Genomic DNA, 15,827 nt, shown 5'->3' with positions numbered 1-15,827 from the left:
TGTTGCTACAAACACCCTGCTCGATGACACTAATTGCAAACCTTTCAATTTAATGTTCTAAAAAATGTCTCACTTTTACGAAAGATAAATATATTTAATTATGAGGTTATCTGTGTTTTGTATAATTATACTATTAAATGCATTGCAACTAAATAACTGAATTAACCAATTTATTTTTCTGAATCAGTTCTTCTACAGTCTTGGGGCAGGGCGGATTTAAAATCTTAACAGTATTCAATCCTTTATATTGCTAAGCTTTACATTAAGATAATCCGCTTGTAATTCAGATGTAAACGTGCACATCAGTCATTTCAGTCATTTGAGATGCACAGCTTCTTAATCTTAAGTGTTTATCTTTTCTTATTCACATAATTATCTTATCACATTTGAGCTCTTAAACATGCAGAATTTGTTTTATACTTTTTAAAAGCTAGCAGCACAAACAATGGTTCATGAGTCCAGAAAATAAAATGTTAGAGTAATTATCTCCTTTTCTACTGTATGTCTCCCACCTCTCCAACAAGGCTGCAAGGCTGGGGTAGTGTTCATGTTTACAAACATATAAGATGGAAAAATAGCAAATTGATTCTAATTTAGCATTTGAATTAGACAACCGCAGATGAGACTGTAAAGACATGTTAGTATGGTCTGACTTATAATTATATCACTAATTAAAAAAAATTAGGCATGGTAATTTCAGTGCTTCTAAAAAATTAACATACAAGTGGAGCCAGTCTGTTCATGACTTTGTAATTTAACAAATAGTGATTTGTTAAATTACAGCGAGCATGACAGCAATGTTTAGCGAACATGGCAGATAGAATAAAAATATTTCTTTTTTTTGGTGTGCTTAAAGGAATGGGTAATGTGCTGTTAATGACATAAGGCTTGCAATCAAGGTGTTTTAGTACTGTAAGTCTAAATCTGTCTGACACTGTACTAAGTCTTAGCCACAAGGCAAAACTTGTCATAAAAAAACCCTGTTACTCTTGCTGAGTTTTTCTAGGAAATGTGTGATTTGCACCTATGAGTTTGTGGTACTATTCACATGGTAATGCCCGACAGTTTTTAGGATATGTTTTACTCAGTTCATTGAACCAAGATGATTAATAATGTGAAAGTGAAATCGCAAAGCTAATCTGTCTCTCCTGTCGTAGTCTCCAGTTCATACGAAGGACAGTGGGACACTCTTCACAAAAATTGTACTGCAGCTCTTGAAGCAAATATGTTATATGAGCTCCAAAATGATCTGCATTGATGATATTCGGCATATTGTGCAAACCAGGTTGCTTTCATTAGTCATCACAATTCCCTGACCCCGAAAGTGAACTTCAGGTGCTGCAGGGTGCTGCAGTCTGTTACTGTATGGCATGGCACCCTTGCTGACTGAGCCTCCTGGAGGTGGTGTGGATTCAGTGGGTTCACCTCCTCTACTCTCTTACCTGCGGTGCCTGGGCTAGACCGCAAGCACCAAAGACGTGTGTGCTGGACACTCAGTTATGAGTGTGGAAAAACACAGGAAATGTTTTGGACTTTTAATCCTCAGTTCTGGTCCTCAGCATTTTAAAACAGGCACCGTACTGTCAAAAGCAGTCAACGTGAGCTTTTGTTAGAACAGTTTTGCTGTGCACTCAAGAGCACCTGTACAACATTTTAACCGCTGCCAACATTTAACATTTTTTTTCTGCAAGTGAGGTGATGGAAATATTGTTCACTTCAGATTAGTGGCATCTATTAAAGCACGCGCGTAAAGTTAAATGCAGGAAGTGGCTTCTCCGTTAGCAGCAGTGAGCGCTGTGTGCCTCTGGAAAAGCCTGCTGTTGGGAGTACCTACAAAGATGTCCTCTCTCACGCCTGTGAGCCTTGACTGACAGTGTACAGGGAAGTCTTGCACAGAATGTTTTGTGTACAGTATCTGCAGGTCTAGTCCTTTTAGTTTTTTTTTCTGACTGCACACTTAGCCTTTTTTTAAGATGAAATTCACTAAATCCAGGATTACTTGCCTTTTCTTTACACTTGTTTCTTTAGTTGTATTTGTGGTTTATTAGGCAGTAAAATCTGTATGTCTGTGCACTTCTGTTTTTGGAACTGAGTTTGTCAGGAGAGGTTTCATGCAAAGCTACAGCTCCTTTGCATGGGGCTTTACCACTTCTCGGTCTTGGTAAGGGGTTTCCCCACCACACTTAGGGCAAGGTCCTGGTTTAATATTGACTGGCCAGCAGCTACCTTGATCATTCTGTCTCAGTTGATAGCTGCCTTCTGTGCTCGCTGCACGATTCAAGTTTTAAGCTGTGCCTTTTAATTGCAGAGCACTTCAATTAGTGGTGTGTTCTGTCACGTGCTTGTCTTTGAAAACCACAAGCAGTTCATTTTATACATGCAGAAAGAGGCGAGGAAGTCAGACAAACTGATTAAACGTCTATTGGTTGAAGTCTGTGCTTCCTTTTTGATTGACTGTGCAGCTGGGGAAGACAGATTTCAAATTGTGACTGATGAACCTGCGCTTAATTTCTTGAAGCATTTTCTGTGGGTCTAGGAGTGTTTCTCTATCGTCACGTTGTGCTACATGAGCAGAGGCCTGGGAAATGTAAACTCTTGGGACTTCTTTTGGACTCAAATGCAAATCTCTTTAATTCTTCACAGGAAATCCCTCTCTCAGAGATCTTGCAAGTGGACCCAGCTAGGGACTTCTCGAACCTGGCACAGGGCAGCAACCCACATTGCTTCGAGATCATCACGGACACCATGGTGTACTATGTGGGAGAGAACAATGGAGGAAACTTTCAGAACCCAGTGCTGGCTGCCTCAGGAGTGGGCCTGGAGGTGGCTCAGAGCTGGGAGAAGGCAATCCGACAAGCCCTGATGCCTGTTACCCCACAGGCTAGTGTGTGCACTGTGGGAGCACAAGGGAAAGACCACAGTAAGTTTAAAGTCTGCTTACCATCTGTCACCACAGTGCTGAGAAAAGAAAGCATAGTGGGCATTTTACAGGGCAGTAAGGCATTTAAGGACTAAATTGCATTATCACACTCTTAAAATGCTGAAAATAGCATAAATAATGCTGTTCATTGTTAAAGTGTTTTGTCTAGTTTTCGAAAATTTTTATTGGTGAACATTGGACATCGTCCATAAGGCGTAAACTTGAGAAAAAGCTAGTGTGAAAACAATAGAAACGACATGCTTTTTTGTTTTTGTTTAACGCCTTTTGAGGTGATATAATTGAGTGAAGGGGTAGTGGAAAATTGATGAAATGTCAGATTGACCTTTCGTTTAGGATGGCTTATTCAGAAGTGCTTACTCGTTTGTGTGGTGCTTGTGGCACACACTAGGGAAATGTAAAGTGGGCAGTTTCATTCTCAAAAAAATAATCCATGTCAACAAATTCTGAAAGGGTTTGAACTGAGATGTGTTGCAGACACAAGAATTATGAGTATAACAAAGTATATACACATCCTCTTGAATCAGGCTTTTTGCTGATATTATTGTAATTGAATTGTAGTGAACTTTGTAATACGAGTTAACTGTCCAACTACCAAGAGGCTATAAGGACCTTTCCATCGTGGTATTTTAATGGGGCAGGTGAAATGTCAGAGACATGGCAGACAGGCACAGACTTTGGCAGAGACATGAATATTTTCTGTGCTGATATAAGAGATTAGTTTTTACAATTTTGGCAAAACCATACCAAGCCCTACATCTTCTTTACCATATATTGAAAATCGACATTTAGTAAATATTTACTTTACATTTGCGAGAGTTATCTTGATGACACCACTGAAGGTGGCAGCTGTTAAAATCAGAAGAAGATATCAATTAAGATTCTTCCTTGTTTATTCTGATGCTTTAATGCTGTGATAAGTGTGTGACATAAATGTGCACCTGGAACATAATGCCCTTAAAAAAAGAGAGGTATCGCTCATTCTCAAGCCAATTTTCTCTCCTTCTTCCTAAGTGAGATGTGAATCTACTAAGATAAATGCATTGAAATCAACTGCCAAAAATCTGGAGAATCTTTAGAAAACTGACCATTCCCGTTGGCAGGATTCTAAAGTCTTGTTAAAATTAAAGCCTTTGAGATTTTTTCTGCTTATTACATTGTAATCATCTGAGCTATCACAAAGAATGCTATTATTTCTGAATGTTGAATACCTGTGTAGAATACATTCCTATGCTGCATTTTAATTTCTTTATATAATCCTTTGAGATCATGCTTAGATTAGATAGACTTCCCAATCATTTGTTTGACAGCCAAGCATTGAAGATGATAAAATTGTTGCTGTTGTTTTAGTTTATCTCCCAAATGTTTGGTGAACACAATGTGTAAGTGAGATTTAATATTTAAAATATAATATGATTGCTTATAAAGCATTGTTCTCACGATTTAAACGTAACTCTCAATTTTAAGAATAATAAGAAGTGAATCAACAAAGTTTTTTATTTGTAATTTGTTTACATCATCTTCTAATTAGTGATAGAAATACACCTTACTTCAGTAATAAACCTTGTTCTGGAATTACTTAGGAGCCTGTGGGCTAAATTACTAGCACATGGTTTGAAGATCATAAAGAACGCTTCTTATCTTATGCTCGAATTATGTTTTCTTAATCTGGGGTACCCATACTGACCTCTGCTTAGCTGTTACCTCAATGTCACTGGGTGAGAAAATGTAGAGCTGTATTCGGTTCGTTGCACACTTGAAACCGTATTGTATCTTTAGTGATTCTGTATTTTAATCCTTCTTTTTTTAACACTAGAAGAGCTGTCCATCAGCATATCTGTGTCCAACTGCCAGATTCAGGAGAATGTGGTAAGTGTGGCCTGTTGATGGGACAGTGTTATGCAATTTCCAAATACAGAATCTTGTTGTTATCAGTTTTCCCTTTTTTGATTTTGTGCTCTTTATGGTGTATAATACTTTTGGGTTCCGCTATAAAAGATAGAATCAGTATTCTGTAAATCACTGTGAAAAGCTCAATAAAAGGAAGTGGCCAATATTGTGAGGTTACGGGAATTAATATTACAGTTCCCTCACAGTAAGTGAAAGTGCTTAGTTGTTAATCAAAAGAAACTATGTGGTGTAATTGAAAACAATAGAATTTCAAATTGTAAGAGGTAAAGTAATCCAAACGGATTTAACATCTGTATATAAAATTACTTTGATAATAACAAAAAAAATGGAATCTCAGTAATATACGATTTCTGTAGTTAGATAAAAATACATGAATATTTGTTTGTGAAGGAAAAGTGTGAAATTAATAGTAATTAAGTGTAGAAATTAATTCAGGTAATGCCTTATTTGTAAGCTTGTTTGTATACGGATAATTATTGGTTCTGACTAAGAACGGGCTTGTTTCCTTGTTGTAGGATATAAGCTCTGTATACCAGATCTTTGCTGATGAGGTTTTGGGATCAGGGCAGTTTGGAATTGTATATGGCGGTAAGCTTTTCAGGTTTTCCATATTTGCACAATTCAGAAATATAGCAGGTGTGGAGTTTATTATGTAACAACTTGAGCAGCTGATTGCTAGCAGACCAGTGCCTACATTAAGGGTGTTTTGATATTTTGGGGGGTTTATTTGGTGCATGGTATGGTGAGGAATACTTATTAAAAGTGTTATTAAAAAGTTGTTAGTAAACATGTAAATATTTTTAAATTATTTTCACAATCACAACGCATGATCTGAGTTTGACAAGCAGCCACCTCTCTTTAAACAATTATATATTCCACAGTGTCATGTTATGGAAGCTGAATATATCCTGTACATAAACCTGTAACTCATGTATACAGTAGTCCAGCCCATTTGTGTTGCATGTATAAATAAGACAATTCCTAGTACACTGTTGGAGACTTAACTGAATTTAAAAGGTTCTTCTTTATTTTCTCCTGTATAGTATTGAGGTCCCTTATCATGAATGGCTTTGTTTGGTTCCACTTTGCATTTCTAATCACTTACAATGTAAACGTTATCGGGACTTTGGCAGCTTCCAGCACTTTGTGTAGATCTTTTCTTTTACAGAACAGTTTCACTTTTGTTTTTTTAAAGGGAAACACAGGAAAACAGGCAGAGATGTTGCAATTAAGGTCATCGACAAAATGAGATTTCCCACCAAGCAGGAGAGCCAGCTGCGAAATGAAGTTGCTATATTACAGGTAAGCCTGCTGCTCTGTGCACTTGGACTCAGTAGTTGTGTGTAGAAAGTGTATAGCATTCTGGAACATCACTACACATGTATTCAAACACTAGTCATCCTTTTCAGAAAGTAACGGTAATTAGGTTAGCTGGGTCAACGTAAGTGTCTGTTTTACCCTCAGTTTGTTCAGACTAGAAAGCTTGATGGGGAAATGCTGTGGCACAGCTTTTCCTGTTTGATTCTTGTCACAGCTTGGACCAGCAGTACAAGGTAATCTAACAGGCTGAACATTAGAACGTTAGGCATAAATCTTGAACGCAAGATACAATGTAGAAAATTGGTTGGTTCTCTTGCCCGTACACTGAACTTGCTTGCTTTTCCCGTTAGAACCTGCACCATCCTGGGATTGTGAACCTGGAGTGCATGTTTGAAACTCCCGAGAGAGTTTTTGTGGTCATGGAGAAGCTCCACGGAGACATGCTGGAGATGATTCTCTCCAGTGAGAAGAGCAGACTTCCAGAGCGCATCACTAAATTTCTGGTCACGCAGGTGAGTTTCTCTCGTTCTGCTGAAATCGGGCGTGTTTGGTGCAGATGTGGTTAGCACCGCTGCCCCAGGGCTCTTGGATCCTGGTGTAATGCCTTTCTGTGTCCATGTGTGTTTCCTTCTGGGGCTCCGGTTGCTTCCTGCTTCCCAAAGACATGAGCCCTGTGCTGGAAAAGGCTTCAGGATGCCACCACTCTTGCTAGGAATAAGGGGTTTTCTGTGAATAGATATGGGGACAGATGATTAATTCTGAGGTGCTTCTTTAACACTATGGATACACTTCCTTCATCACTCATATGGAAGAGGAAGAAGTTTCGCTTTCAGTTTTAATGTTGTCTGACAAATTGGGGAGTGGAGTATTAAAGTAAAAATAATTATCTGTTACTGATCTGAGATACCTAATAACATGCCCACTATTGTCAGGAATGGAAACTGATCAAAGAGATCAGATTAGTTTTTTTTTTTATTGCCTGGCACAGTGGGATGATGAAGTATTGAAAAGTCACAGACTTAAAAAGACAAATGATTTACAACAATAAAATGTGAGCACAGAGACTTATATTTACGAAGACCGTTATTCCCTGAACTCGGGTTTTCTACAGCTCAAAGAAACACTGACTCTTATTCAAAGATGGACCAAACTTCACAGGACAGTCAGCCCTCTAAGACTGATGTACAATCTAGTTAATCTTGCATTACCTATAAAACATTTTCCCACTAATTTACTTCTGGTCTCTTACATGTTCAAAACTAGTTGGTAGTACCACTCCACAAAGAGTAGAGTCCAAAAATGCTGGTTCTGTGGATCTGAGCCAAATGGAACTCACTCAGAATGTCTTATTTCTTCCTGCGAAGGGTGAGAGAAAATATACTGCACTGACTAGAAATGTGCCCAACTCAACTTCTTATATACTAAGCTATTCTTCCTGGACCAGCCATTCACCTCCTAAGCTGATAGACCCCCTGTTGGGGGACATTTGTAGGGGACAGTTTATACAAGGCCCCAGCCTAACTTGCAGTTCTGTAAACCTCAGATTTTCTCATTTGCTATGGCAGGCCAGACTTGATTTAAAAGCATTTCAAGTAGACTGTACTTTACATAACATAAATTATTGAAACGCTAAGTAGGTACAACAGTTACAGTATATAATAATATTTTTGTATTGTGTTGCATTCTTGGTGTTTATGCTACATAGAAATAAAATACCCCTTTAAAATACAATAAATTATCATTTTGACTTCACTAGATGCAAGTTTAGTCAAATGTAACTCATTCCCTTGTGAGTATGGAATGTTCTTAGCATTATTAACTGTAATCATTTAAAGTATTGTCACTGTCATTATTTATACACTATGTGAATCCAGATATTTCATTCAACTGGTGAAAATAATTGTGCTTTTTGTTTTCTAACATGTTGCAAGTACTTGTAGTGATGTATTTACTTTTTCTGAATTCAATAAAGAGAATAACACTACATTTTCAAGATGCTCATCCCTTACTGTCTGTGAGTGACAGAAGGCTGAAAATGTTCTTGCAATTACGCAAAAGAGGAACCAGATGTAAAGAAGTATACTTTCAAAAAAGCAAAATAGATGGGAATTGCGACAGAATGAAAAAACATTACATAAACATGAATGATATTGGATTTAAAAAAAAACTATTTCATAAGATCTGTTACACGATTGAGTTTTTAACCTGCAGTATATTGATTGATCATTTCTGTGTCTGACAGATTCTGGTGGCGTTGAGACATTTGCATTTTAAGAACATAGTACACTGTGACCTGAAGCCTGAGAATGTCCTCCTGGCCTCAGCAGAGCCTTTCCCTCAGGTAGGTTCAGCCCCAGGTGGGCAGCAGCTTTCGGGGAACGACATGGAAAATAATAATTCTTCCCATCTTTAACGTGTGCTGGAATTGCACCATTTTGCCAAGAATAATATATTGTTAAGGTCCACGGTGAATTTCTCCCAAAACCAAACATCAGCATCAGTATGTAAACATTTCTCAAACAAACACATGACACAGTTGCTTGTTAAGCAGCTTTCTTATAAAACAGAAGCATGTTAAAAAAAGTAAAATCCAAGTAACACCAACACACCATGCTTTCCTAACAGTGTAGTATTTCTTGGACAAGTTACCATTGACAGTATATGAAAAGTAACACGGCAGTCCAACACGCTTGATAAATACAGCTGTTCTGTGGCTGGCTGGTTCTGCAGGTGAAGCTGTGTGACTTTGGCTTTGCCCGCATCATCGGGGAGAAATCCTTCAGGCGCTCGGTGGTGGGGACCCCCGCCTACCTGGCCCCCGAGGTCCTGCGGAGCAAAGGCTATAACCGCTCTCTGGACATGTGGTCCGTGGGCGTCATCATCTACGTCAGCCTCAGTGGCACTTTCCCCTTCAACGAAGACGAAGACATCAATGACCAGATTCAAAACGCAGCCTTCATGTATCCACCCAACCCTTGGATAGAGATATCTGGAGAAGGTAAAGGTACTCTGCTTCTTTTTATTCTTATTGTCAAAAATTCTTCCGCAAAAGTAGCCATTTGCGATAACGTGGAAAACGTGTTACAAAACATTAGCATTATACCTCCAGCCTATAATAATACATGTATGCTTGTGCCAAAATGGTGCTTCTGTTTTTATATTCTCTTAATTGTTTTGTTTGAAAGGTATTTTCCTGAAATATATTGAAAGTACATGTGGTAGCAAATTGATTTCTTCAGATTACCCCCTCATTGATGATCAGTCCTTTATCTTTTTTGAACACTACCAAACTTTTCTTTTGCTATCCTCTCCTCAAAGTTGAGAGTTGTGCCACTTACCCCTAAGGGATAAGTCTCAAATAAATTTAACTGTGACATGAGACAATGGCTGGACTCAGGAAATCAACATATTTTTATAATGCACTCCAATTTATACCCTGGTCCATTAGCGAACCTCCACACTGCCTCCCAGAAGAGTCAACACCAGCTGGAGGAGTGGGGTGTCTCTTCCTGAAGGCACTGCAGAACTGCAGTGTTGCTGTCACCTGCCTTGGGTCCCCTATATAAGCCAGGTCCCCAAAAGCAGAGGGGGGACCCTGGGTGATTAAAGCTCACCCAATTCCTGGCAGCACTGCTTCTTGGGGAATTCCAGTTAGAGCGGTGTGATAACATGGTCTGGGCTCAAACCAGTGACATCTTGACCATGGAGCTCAGCCTGCTCCCTGAGACCTTAATCTTGTTGAAGCAATGGAAGACCCCCATTGCGTGCATTTTAAGAGGGAACCTCTTCAGATAATGTATTTCACTCAAGGGGCTTATCATGACTTGGAGAAAGGATGCTGCTTCCATTCTTGAGTGGGTCCAGCGACCATGACAGTGATACTTCAGCCTTTGTGTCCACCATGGTGCTGAAAGAAGTGTGGCCTAGAAGTGCCTGGTATTCCATGACAGGGGCCAAGATGAGAAATTTTGATCACTCACTGAGAAATGACAACTGAGGATTCAGAAGAGGGAGTTCTTGTTAAACAGTTTCTGAAATGTAAACCACACACAGATACCCTGGCTATTTGTATATTTTAGTAATTGGTTTAACACAAGATTGTGACAGTGCAGTAAGATTCACTACTCATTCATATTCGTTCTTTTCCAGCAACCGACCTCATAAACAATCTCCTTCAGGTGAAAATGAGGAAGAGGTACAGTGTGGACAAGTCCCTCAGTCACCCTTGGCTTCAGGTAACAAACTTTTTTTATAGATTATACAGCCTGTGAAAATGTTGGTAGTACCAGATTCATAGAATTTTGTTTTGCAGAGGAATGCTAAAGATAAACTGTTCAGTTATCACAAAGGATTAAAGAAGGTGTGTTATTTTTTGAAAATGCTGTTGGCAAAAAGAGCTTCCTGAGATGCACCAAATATGAGATGTCAGCAAAGTTCAAGTTCAGTGCTTTACTGCCATTACAGCTAGTGGCATGGAGTTGGGTTTGGTGAGCTGATACAATTAAAAGATAGTCCATATAAATAATATAAAACCAACAATAGGCAGCTTCCACCCTAAACACATCATTTATAAAATAAATAACACTGAGACCAGATAAAATAACATGAGCCCTGCAACAATTGCTCAATTAAAGTGCAGAGGTCATGCATTTCACAGCTTCTGGGTGGGTGCTGTTATGGAACCTAGTGGGTCTTATTTGATAGACCTGAGCTGCTTACCAGGAGCTGGAGGGTAAACAGAGGTTGGGCAAGGGAAGGGTCAGTGAGAATCTGTAGGGCTGTGTGTTTCAGTCTAGAGAGGCAGAGTGAGTCCACAGAGGAAAGGTGGCACCCCACAGTTTTGTAGGCGATAGACGCTACTCTCTCTGGCTGCTTTGTGTCTTGGGCATTGATTGGCACAGTGTTGGAGAAGGTTAAAGCAACCTCAATGGCAGATCTGTAAAAGAGAGTCACTGCTTCCTGTGACACTCCAGACGTCTTTGACTGTCTCAGGAAGAACAGCCTCTGGTGAGAGTGTTGGAGGTGGTGGTGCCCAGGAACTTAAAATTCTCCACCACCTCCACAATCTGATCATTGATGTACACTGGTGAAAGTGCTCCCTTGCTTTGCCTAAAGTCCATCACAAGTTCTTTTGTTTTACTGAAATTTAGTTCCAGGTTATTTAGGCTTCACCCAACTTAATTCATGTACACCGACTCATCGTTGTTGTTTGTGATGAGCCCTATGAGAGTAGTGCTATCATTAGCAAGCTTGAACATTTTGACTGCGTCCAAGTGTGAAATACAGTCATTTGTGTACAGAGAGCAAAGCAGACATGATAAGACAACCCTGAGGAGCGCCTGTGCTCAGGGTGAGGGACTTAAAGATGGTATCCTTCTGCTTCACCACCTGCTTCCTATCAGAAAGGAAATCCAGTAGCCAATAACAGAGAGTCTGATTAATACCCTTTTCTGCTAGCTTATCAAAAAGCTTGAGGGGGAAGTACACTCGTTTCATGAGAAATGAACATCTGTACCAAAATACAGCAAGCTACAGTATCCGGTTCCCATAAGAACAGTATGAATTTCATGCCAATGTGTGAACAACAAACTGAAACTAGGGAGTCACTCACCCAGTGACAGCATGATTTTATTTGTGATAACATCCAAATTTTGATCTGTTATTTTATAGTTGCGGTATTTTTTTTTGTGTTAGTAGCCTTTACAAAACGGAATAGAAAAGTGACAGTGACGTCAAATCCTTAAAACCGGAGGGGCAATGACCTTTGAATTGAAAGTCGATTTATGAACAGGGCTTTGGAATATAACCCATATGTTCATTAGTTGAGGGATGTGCGTTTAGTTTTTTTTTTATAAAAGGTCGACTATCGTTGTGGTGTTTGTTCACATCGGTGCCAAGTCATCATCCTTGACCGTGTCAGTCTTTTTAAGCGCTAGCTGTAATGCTCGTTTCGCGCCTCTTCCCAGGATTACCAGACCTGGCTGGACCTCAGGGAGTTCGAGACGCGGATAGGAGAGCGATACATTACCCACGAGAGCGACGACGCGCGCTGGGAGGAGTACGCCGACATGCACAACCTGGCCTATCCCAAGCACTTCATCATGGCTCCCAACCTGGACGACATGGAGGAGGACCCTTAGCGGCCAGATCTCGCCTGCATGGAGGACTGAAGAGGCGGGAGGGGTCCTGCTCATTGAAAGACACAGGAACTGTTCGTGACACCTGAGATCCGCTGGGACGGTTTTGGCTGTGCTCGGGCGGAACACACCGCGGAGACGCCCCCCAACGAGGACGGGCGGCCGTGGCAGGCTCTGTGTGCAGTGCCAGGTCGCGCCAGTGGACCCGAGGTGGACGTGACACCGAGAGGCTGCGTGGACTGACGGTGTTCAGAACCGTTTCAATCGCTCCTGGGATCTGATGAGACGTTTCTTTTTTCGGCTCGTTTTTTTTTTTAAAGAATCTCGCCATCCCACAAGTCCAAAGCGTAAAGTAGGAAGCGAACTCTGCTTTGCATTGGAAAAGGACTTCCTCTGGGCTTGTGGATTCTGCTCTTGGAATCTAGCTTATAAACTTCCACCACAACCTCCAGTAAAGGGCTAAAGCATGGACCAAATGGAAGAGGAAGGGCACTTTGGTTATTTCACTTTCCTTAAACTATTTTTTTAAAGTAAAATCTGAAAAGAGATTACAGATATGTATGTTTAAATCTTTTCATAACCGGCTTGAAAGAATTTTGCTTATTCTAAGAGTGCTATTTTTAAAAAGTATTTCTTTCAGATTTTGTCGTTTGATGGTATTAAACTGGAACACATATAACATTATGCTATTGTCTTGAATATCTTGTTTAATGTCATGGGGATAGAACATTTTTGCACTATAGGTCAACTCGTCTTGTTAATGATTGATCCTTACTTTGGCAAATCAGATGAACTTGTAACAGCTGCTACTTAATTCCATTGACAAAGAAAACCAAAGTAAAACAAAACCACGAAAGAACAAAGGGATATTTGATATGACTTGCATCTGAGACTTTAAACCTTGTTTATATTTATTACAAATGGCCCATCTTTAGAACACTCTGAAGCAGGTTATACATTGACTATGTACAGCATGATAGACATTACTTTTCTAACTACATAAATATCCAGAAGTATTGCATGTGTACTAAATTATTATACATCCTATTATCAGAGTGAGGGAATGATAAATATATTTCCTGATACTGCAGCAAACGTCTATGGGATGTGGAAGCCATTCACGTTAAAGTCATGCTAAGTACATGTGTGGATTTTAGAACTCTTGATGGAAAAAAGCAATTCAGGAAAGGTATTGCTGACTGAAAAGCTTAAAGATGTGTAACAGAAGTAACTGAGCTGTTTTTGAAAACTTTGCATTCCTCCATGTCATATACAGTAACTGTACCATAATCTTGACATTCCTGCTACTTGTGAACAGTACATAGTTAGGCAAAACTACAACATACATCTCAGCTCTTTAGTTAGGCTTTTCTTTACAGATAATTTTGTGTCATTATCAAACATCACATTTACAAAGTATTAAAGCATGTCATAAAAAAGCATTTATATCTCCTGCCCAGGGGTACAGTATAAAATACTGATTTATAAGATATACCTGTAGATTTTTTTCTTGCACAAGGGTTATAAGAACAGTGGCCTGAACAAAAACAGATTTGATATTTTATGAAAACACATTAAAAAAGAAAAAAAATTGAGACTTTTTGCAGTATTTAATGTGTTCTAGTTTAATTTCTGTATCCATTACTGTCAGTTAAGTAAGGCACAGGTATAACAATCCATGCCTTCAAATACTGGAAAATACTATGCGGAGTGCAATGACACAGTAATTGCTACTCATCCAGCAGTTTGTTTCTGTATGTATTTTTTTTGTATTTTTGACATATGGAGCAAACAATTACTACTCCCTTTTCTTGTCATTTGCAGTTTCAGATTGACAATATACAGTATGACCTTTTGATTATTTCTGTTTCTATCAATTCCTCATTAAACATATTCAGATTTGTCTGATTAGTTGGGTTTATGGCGTAATTTTTTCTTAAAACATGGGCACATGAATTGCAGACAGCTTGATTGGGGGAACTTTTCATGCCATTTATGTTCACCTATTGCACAGCCCACAGTGAGCAAATTAGAGCATGTAGCCTGAGTGTTTCATACCTAAAATAACGCTGTTACTGCCCTATTCTTTATTTGTTCTGATTTTTCAGTTTTGTAAATACTTTCTCTCATTAATATCTGACTACAGTACTTTACCATCCTTTACTTTAATGTTTTTAAAATACAATGCAGTAGTGAACACTGCTAATCTAATTAAGGTAGCAGCTGAAGACCTGTCTTAGGAATTGTAAGCAAAATCTGCACCCCAAAGCTAACAGTCTCTGTAAATATCTGATAGACATTTTCTCTGCCTTTATCTCAAGATTGGCACAAGCATATTTGAAGGAAACTGCCCATTTTTATACAGAATAGTTCTATGGATAATAAATATTGCTCATGCCCAGCACTGGATGTCTAACAGGCACAAATCTTGGGCAGGACACGTTTTGCTTATCATCCTTATCCAATTAATAGGACTTTTTCAACCAAATGTGAACTGGACATTGACAATTTCACAGATTTCTGAGTTAAATAACCTTATATCTTAAATATTCCAGACCATATGGAGTTCGTCTTCTAAGCAGTGACTACAGTTGTGAAAAAGAAGGACTCAGTTTGTTGCGAATTATACAAAAATTGAAGCTGTCGGCTTTTATCTAACTTTTGACGGCCATCTGTTATGGTTTCCATTGCCGTTTTCTCAGTATTGCTAGAATATTTTTCCTTAATAGCACCACTATTAAGTTTCATGTTCACTTTTGTCCTTTTCTTCTGTTGAAAGAGAATACTGCAGTGTTATAAGGGCTGAATAACACCACTGCACTGGGCTGTGAGATAAGCTCAGTTGAACTGTTTAATGCTAATGCTTTTTTTTTTGTTTTTTGCATACGTTCCCTTATGTAATGTAAAAATTGGGCCTGACTGAACTGAAACTGTTAAAGATGCATGACTTAATCCTGAGAATCATTTCAATTTCTGTGTTGCCACTGGATTGGCAGGTGTCTTTAAAGTGTTTTGTATATTTTAATACTTACTGATTAATAAAATGCAGCATCTCAACATAAGTTTACTATTCTATTTGTACTCTATTTTTGGAAATGGGAAGTTTCATCCTGCAGTGAGGGGTCAGACAGCCGTTTGTATTCTAAGTCGTCAAATGTCCTTGGCCGTAAGAGAAAATGGTTGGGATCCGATTGCCCCTCTCTTTAATAAAAGTACATTTTTCCATGGGCTCTTCACTTCTGCAACTCCGGCAGGAGGTGTGATTGTTCTCTCCTGTGTGTAATAGTGTGTGTAGGTTTGAAACCTCGTGTGATGGAACTGACAAAACACAAGTACTTATTTCGCCCTGCAGCAGAACTGTGTATTTTGTGTCATACAGTATGTTATACCTCACAATTAATCATTATGCAGAAATGTCATATCATGGGCCAGCGTAAACCACTGACCTATACAACTGGTGACACAGCCATGTTCTGGAGTTTTGAGCTGAATCTGAAGTTCCGTTAGCATGACCGTAATCC

At 39.1% G+C, this 15,827-nt stretch overlaps 1 protein-coding gene across 3 annotated transcripts in view; it reads left to right on the top strand.

Moving 5' to 3' along the window:
- prkd3 (protein kinase D3) overlaps positions 1-15,368 on the top strand; it is a 105,322-nt gene extending 89,954 nt beyond the window's left edge. For 2 of the 3 annotated variants that reach the window (XM_015354321.2, XM_069196918.1), the window contains exons 11-19: positions 2,644-2,920; positions 4,755-4,807; positions 5,365-5,437; positions 6,045-6,151; positions 6,520-6,681; positions 8,412-8,510; positions 8,900-9,173; positions 10,319-10,404; positions 12,136-15,368. In XM_015354321.2, the coding sequence (XP_015209807.1) occupies positions 2,644-2,920; positions 4,755-4,807; positions 5,365-5,437; positions 6,045-6,151; positions 6,520-6,681; positions 8,412-8,510; positions 8,900-9,173; positions 10,319-10,404; positions 12,136-12,309 (1,305 nt within the window). In that variant the 3' untranslated portion in view covers positions 12,310-15,368. The remainder of the gene's footprint in view (positions 1-2,643; positions 2,921-4,754; positions 4,808-5,364; positions 5,438-6,044; positions 6,152-6,519; positions 6,682-8,411; positions 8,511-8,899; positions 9,174-10,318; positions 10,405-12,135) is intronic. The other variant, XM_006626132.3, reaches the window with a different exon arrangement.
- Positions 15,369-15,827: the final 459 nt, after the last annotated feature.

Source organism: Lepisosteus oculatus, chromosome 2 (genome assembly GCF_040954835.1).
Source record: "Lepisosteus oculatus isolate fLepOcu1 chromosome 2, fLepOcu1.hap2, whole genome shotgun sequence".
NCBI classification, from domain to species: domain Eukaryota; kingdom Metazoa; phylum Chordata; class Actinopteri; order Semionotiformes; family Lepisosteidae; genus Lepisosteus; species Lepisosteus oculatus.
The sequence above is the reverse complement of the archived record's forward strand: the minus strand, read 5'-3'. Positions and strand labels throughout refer to the sequence as shown.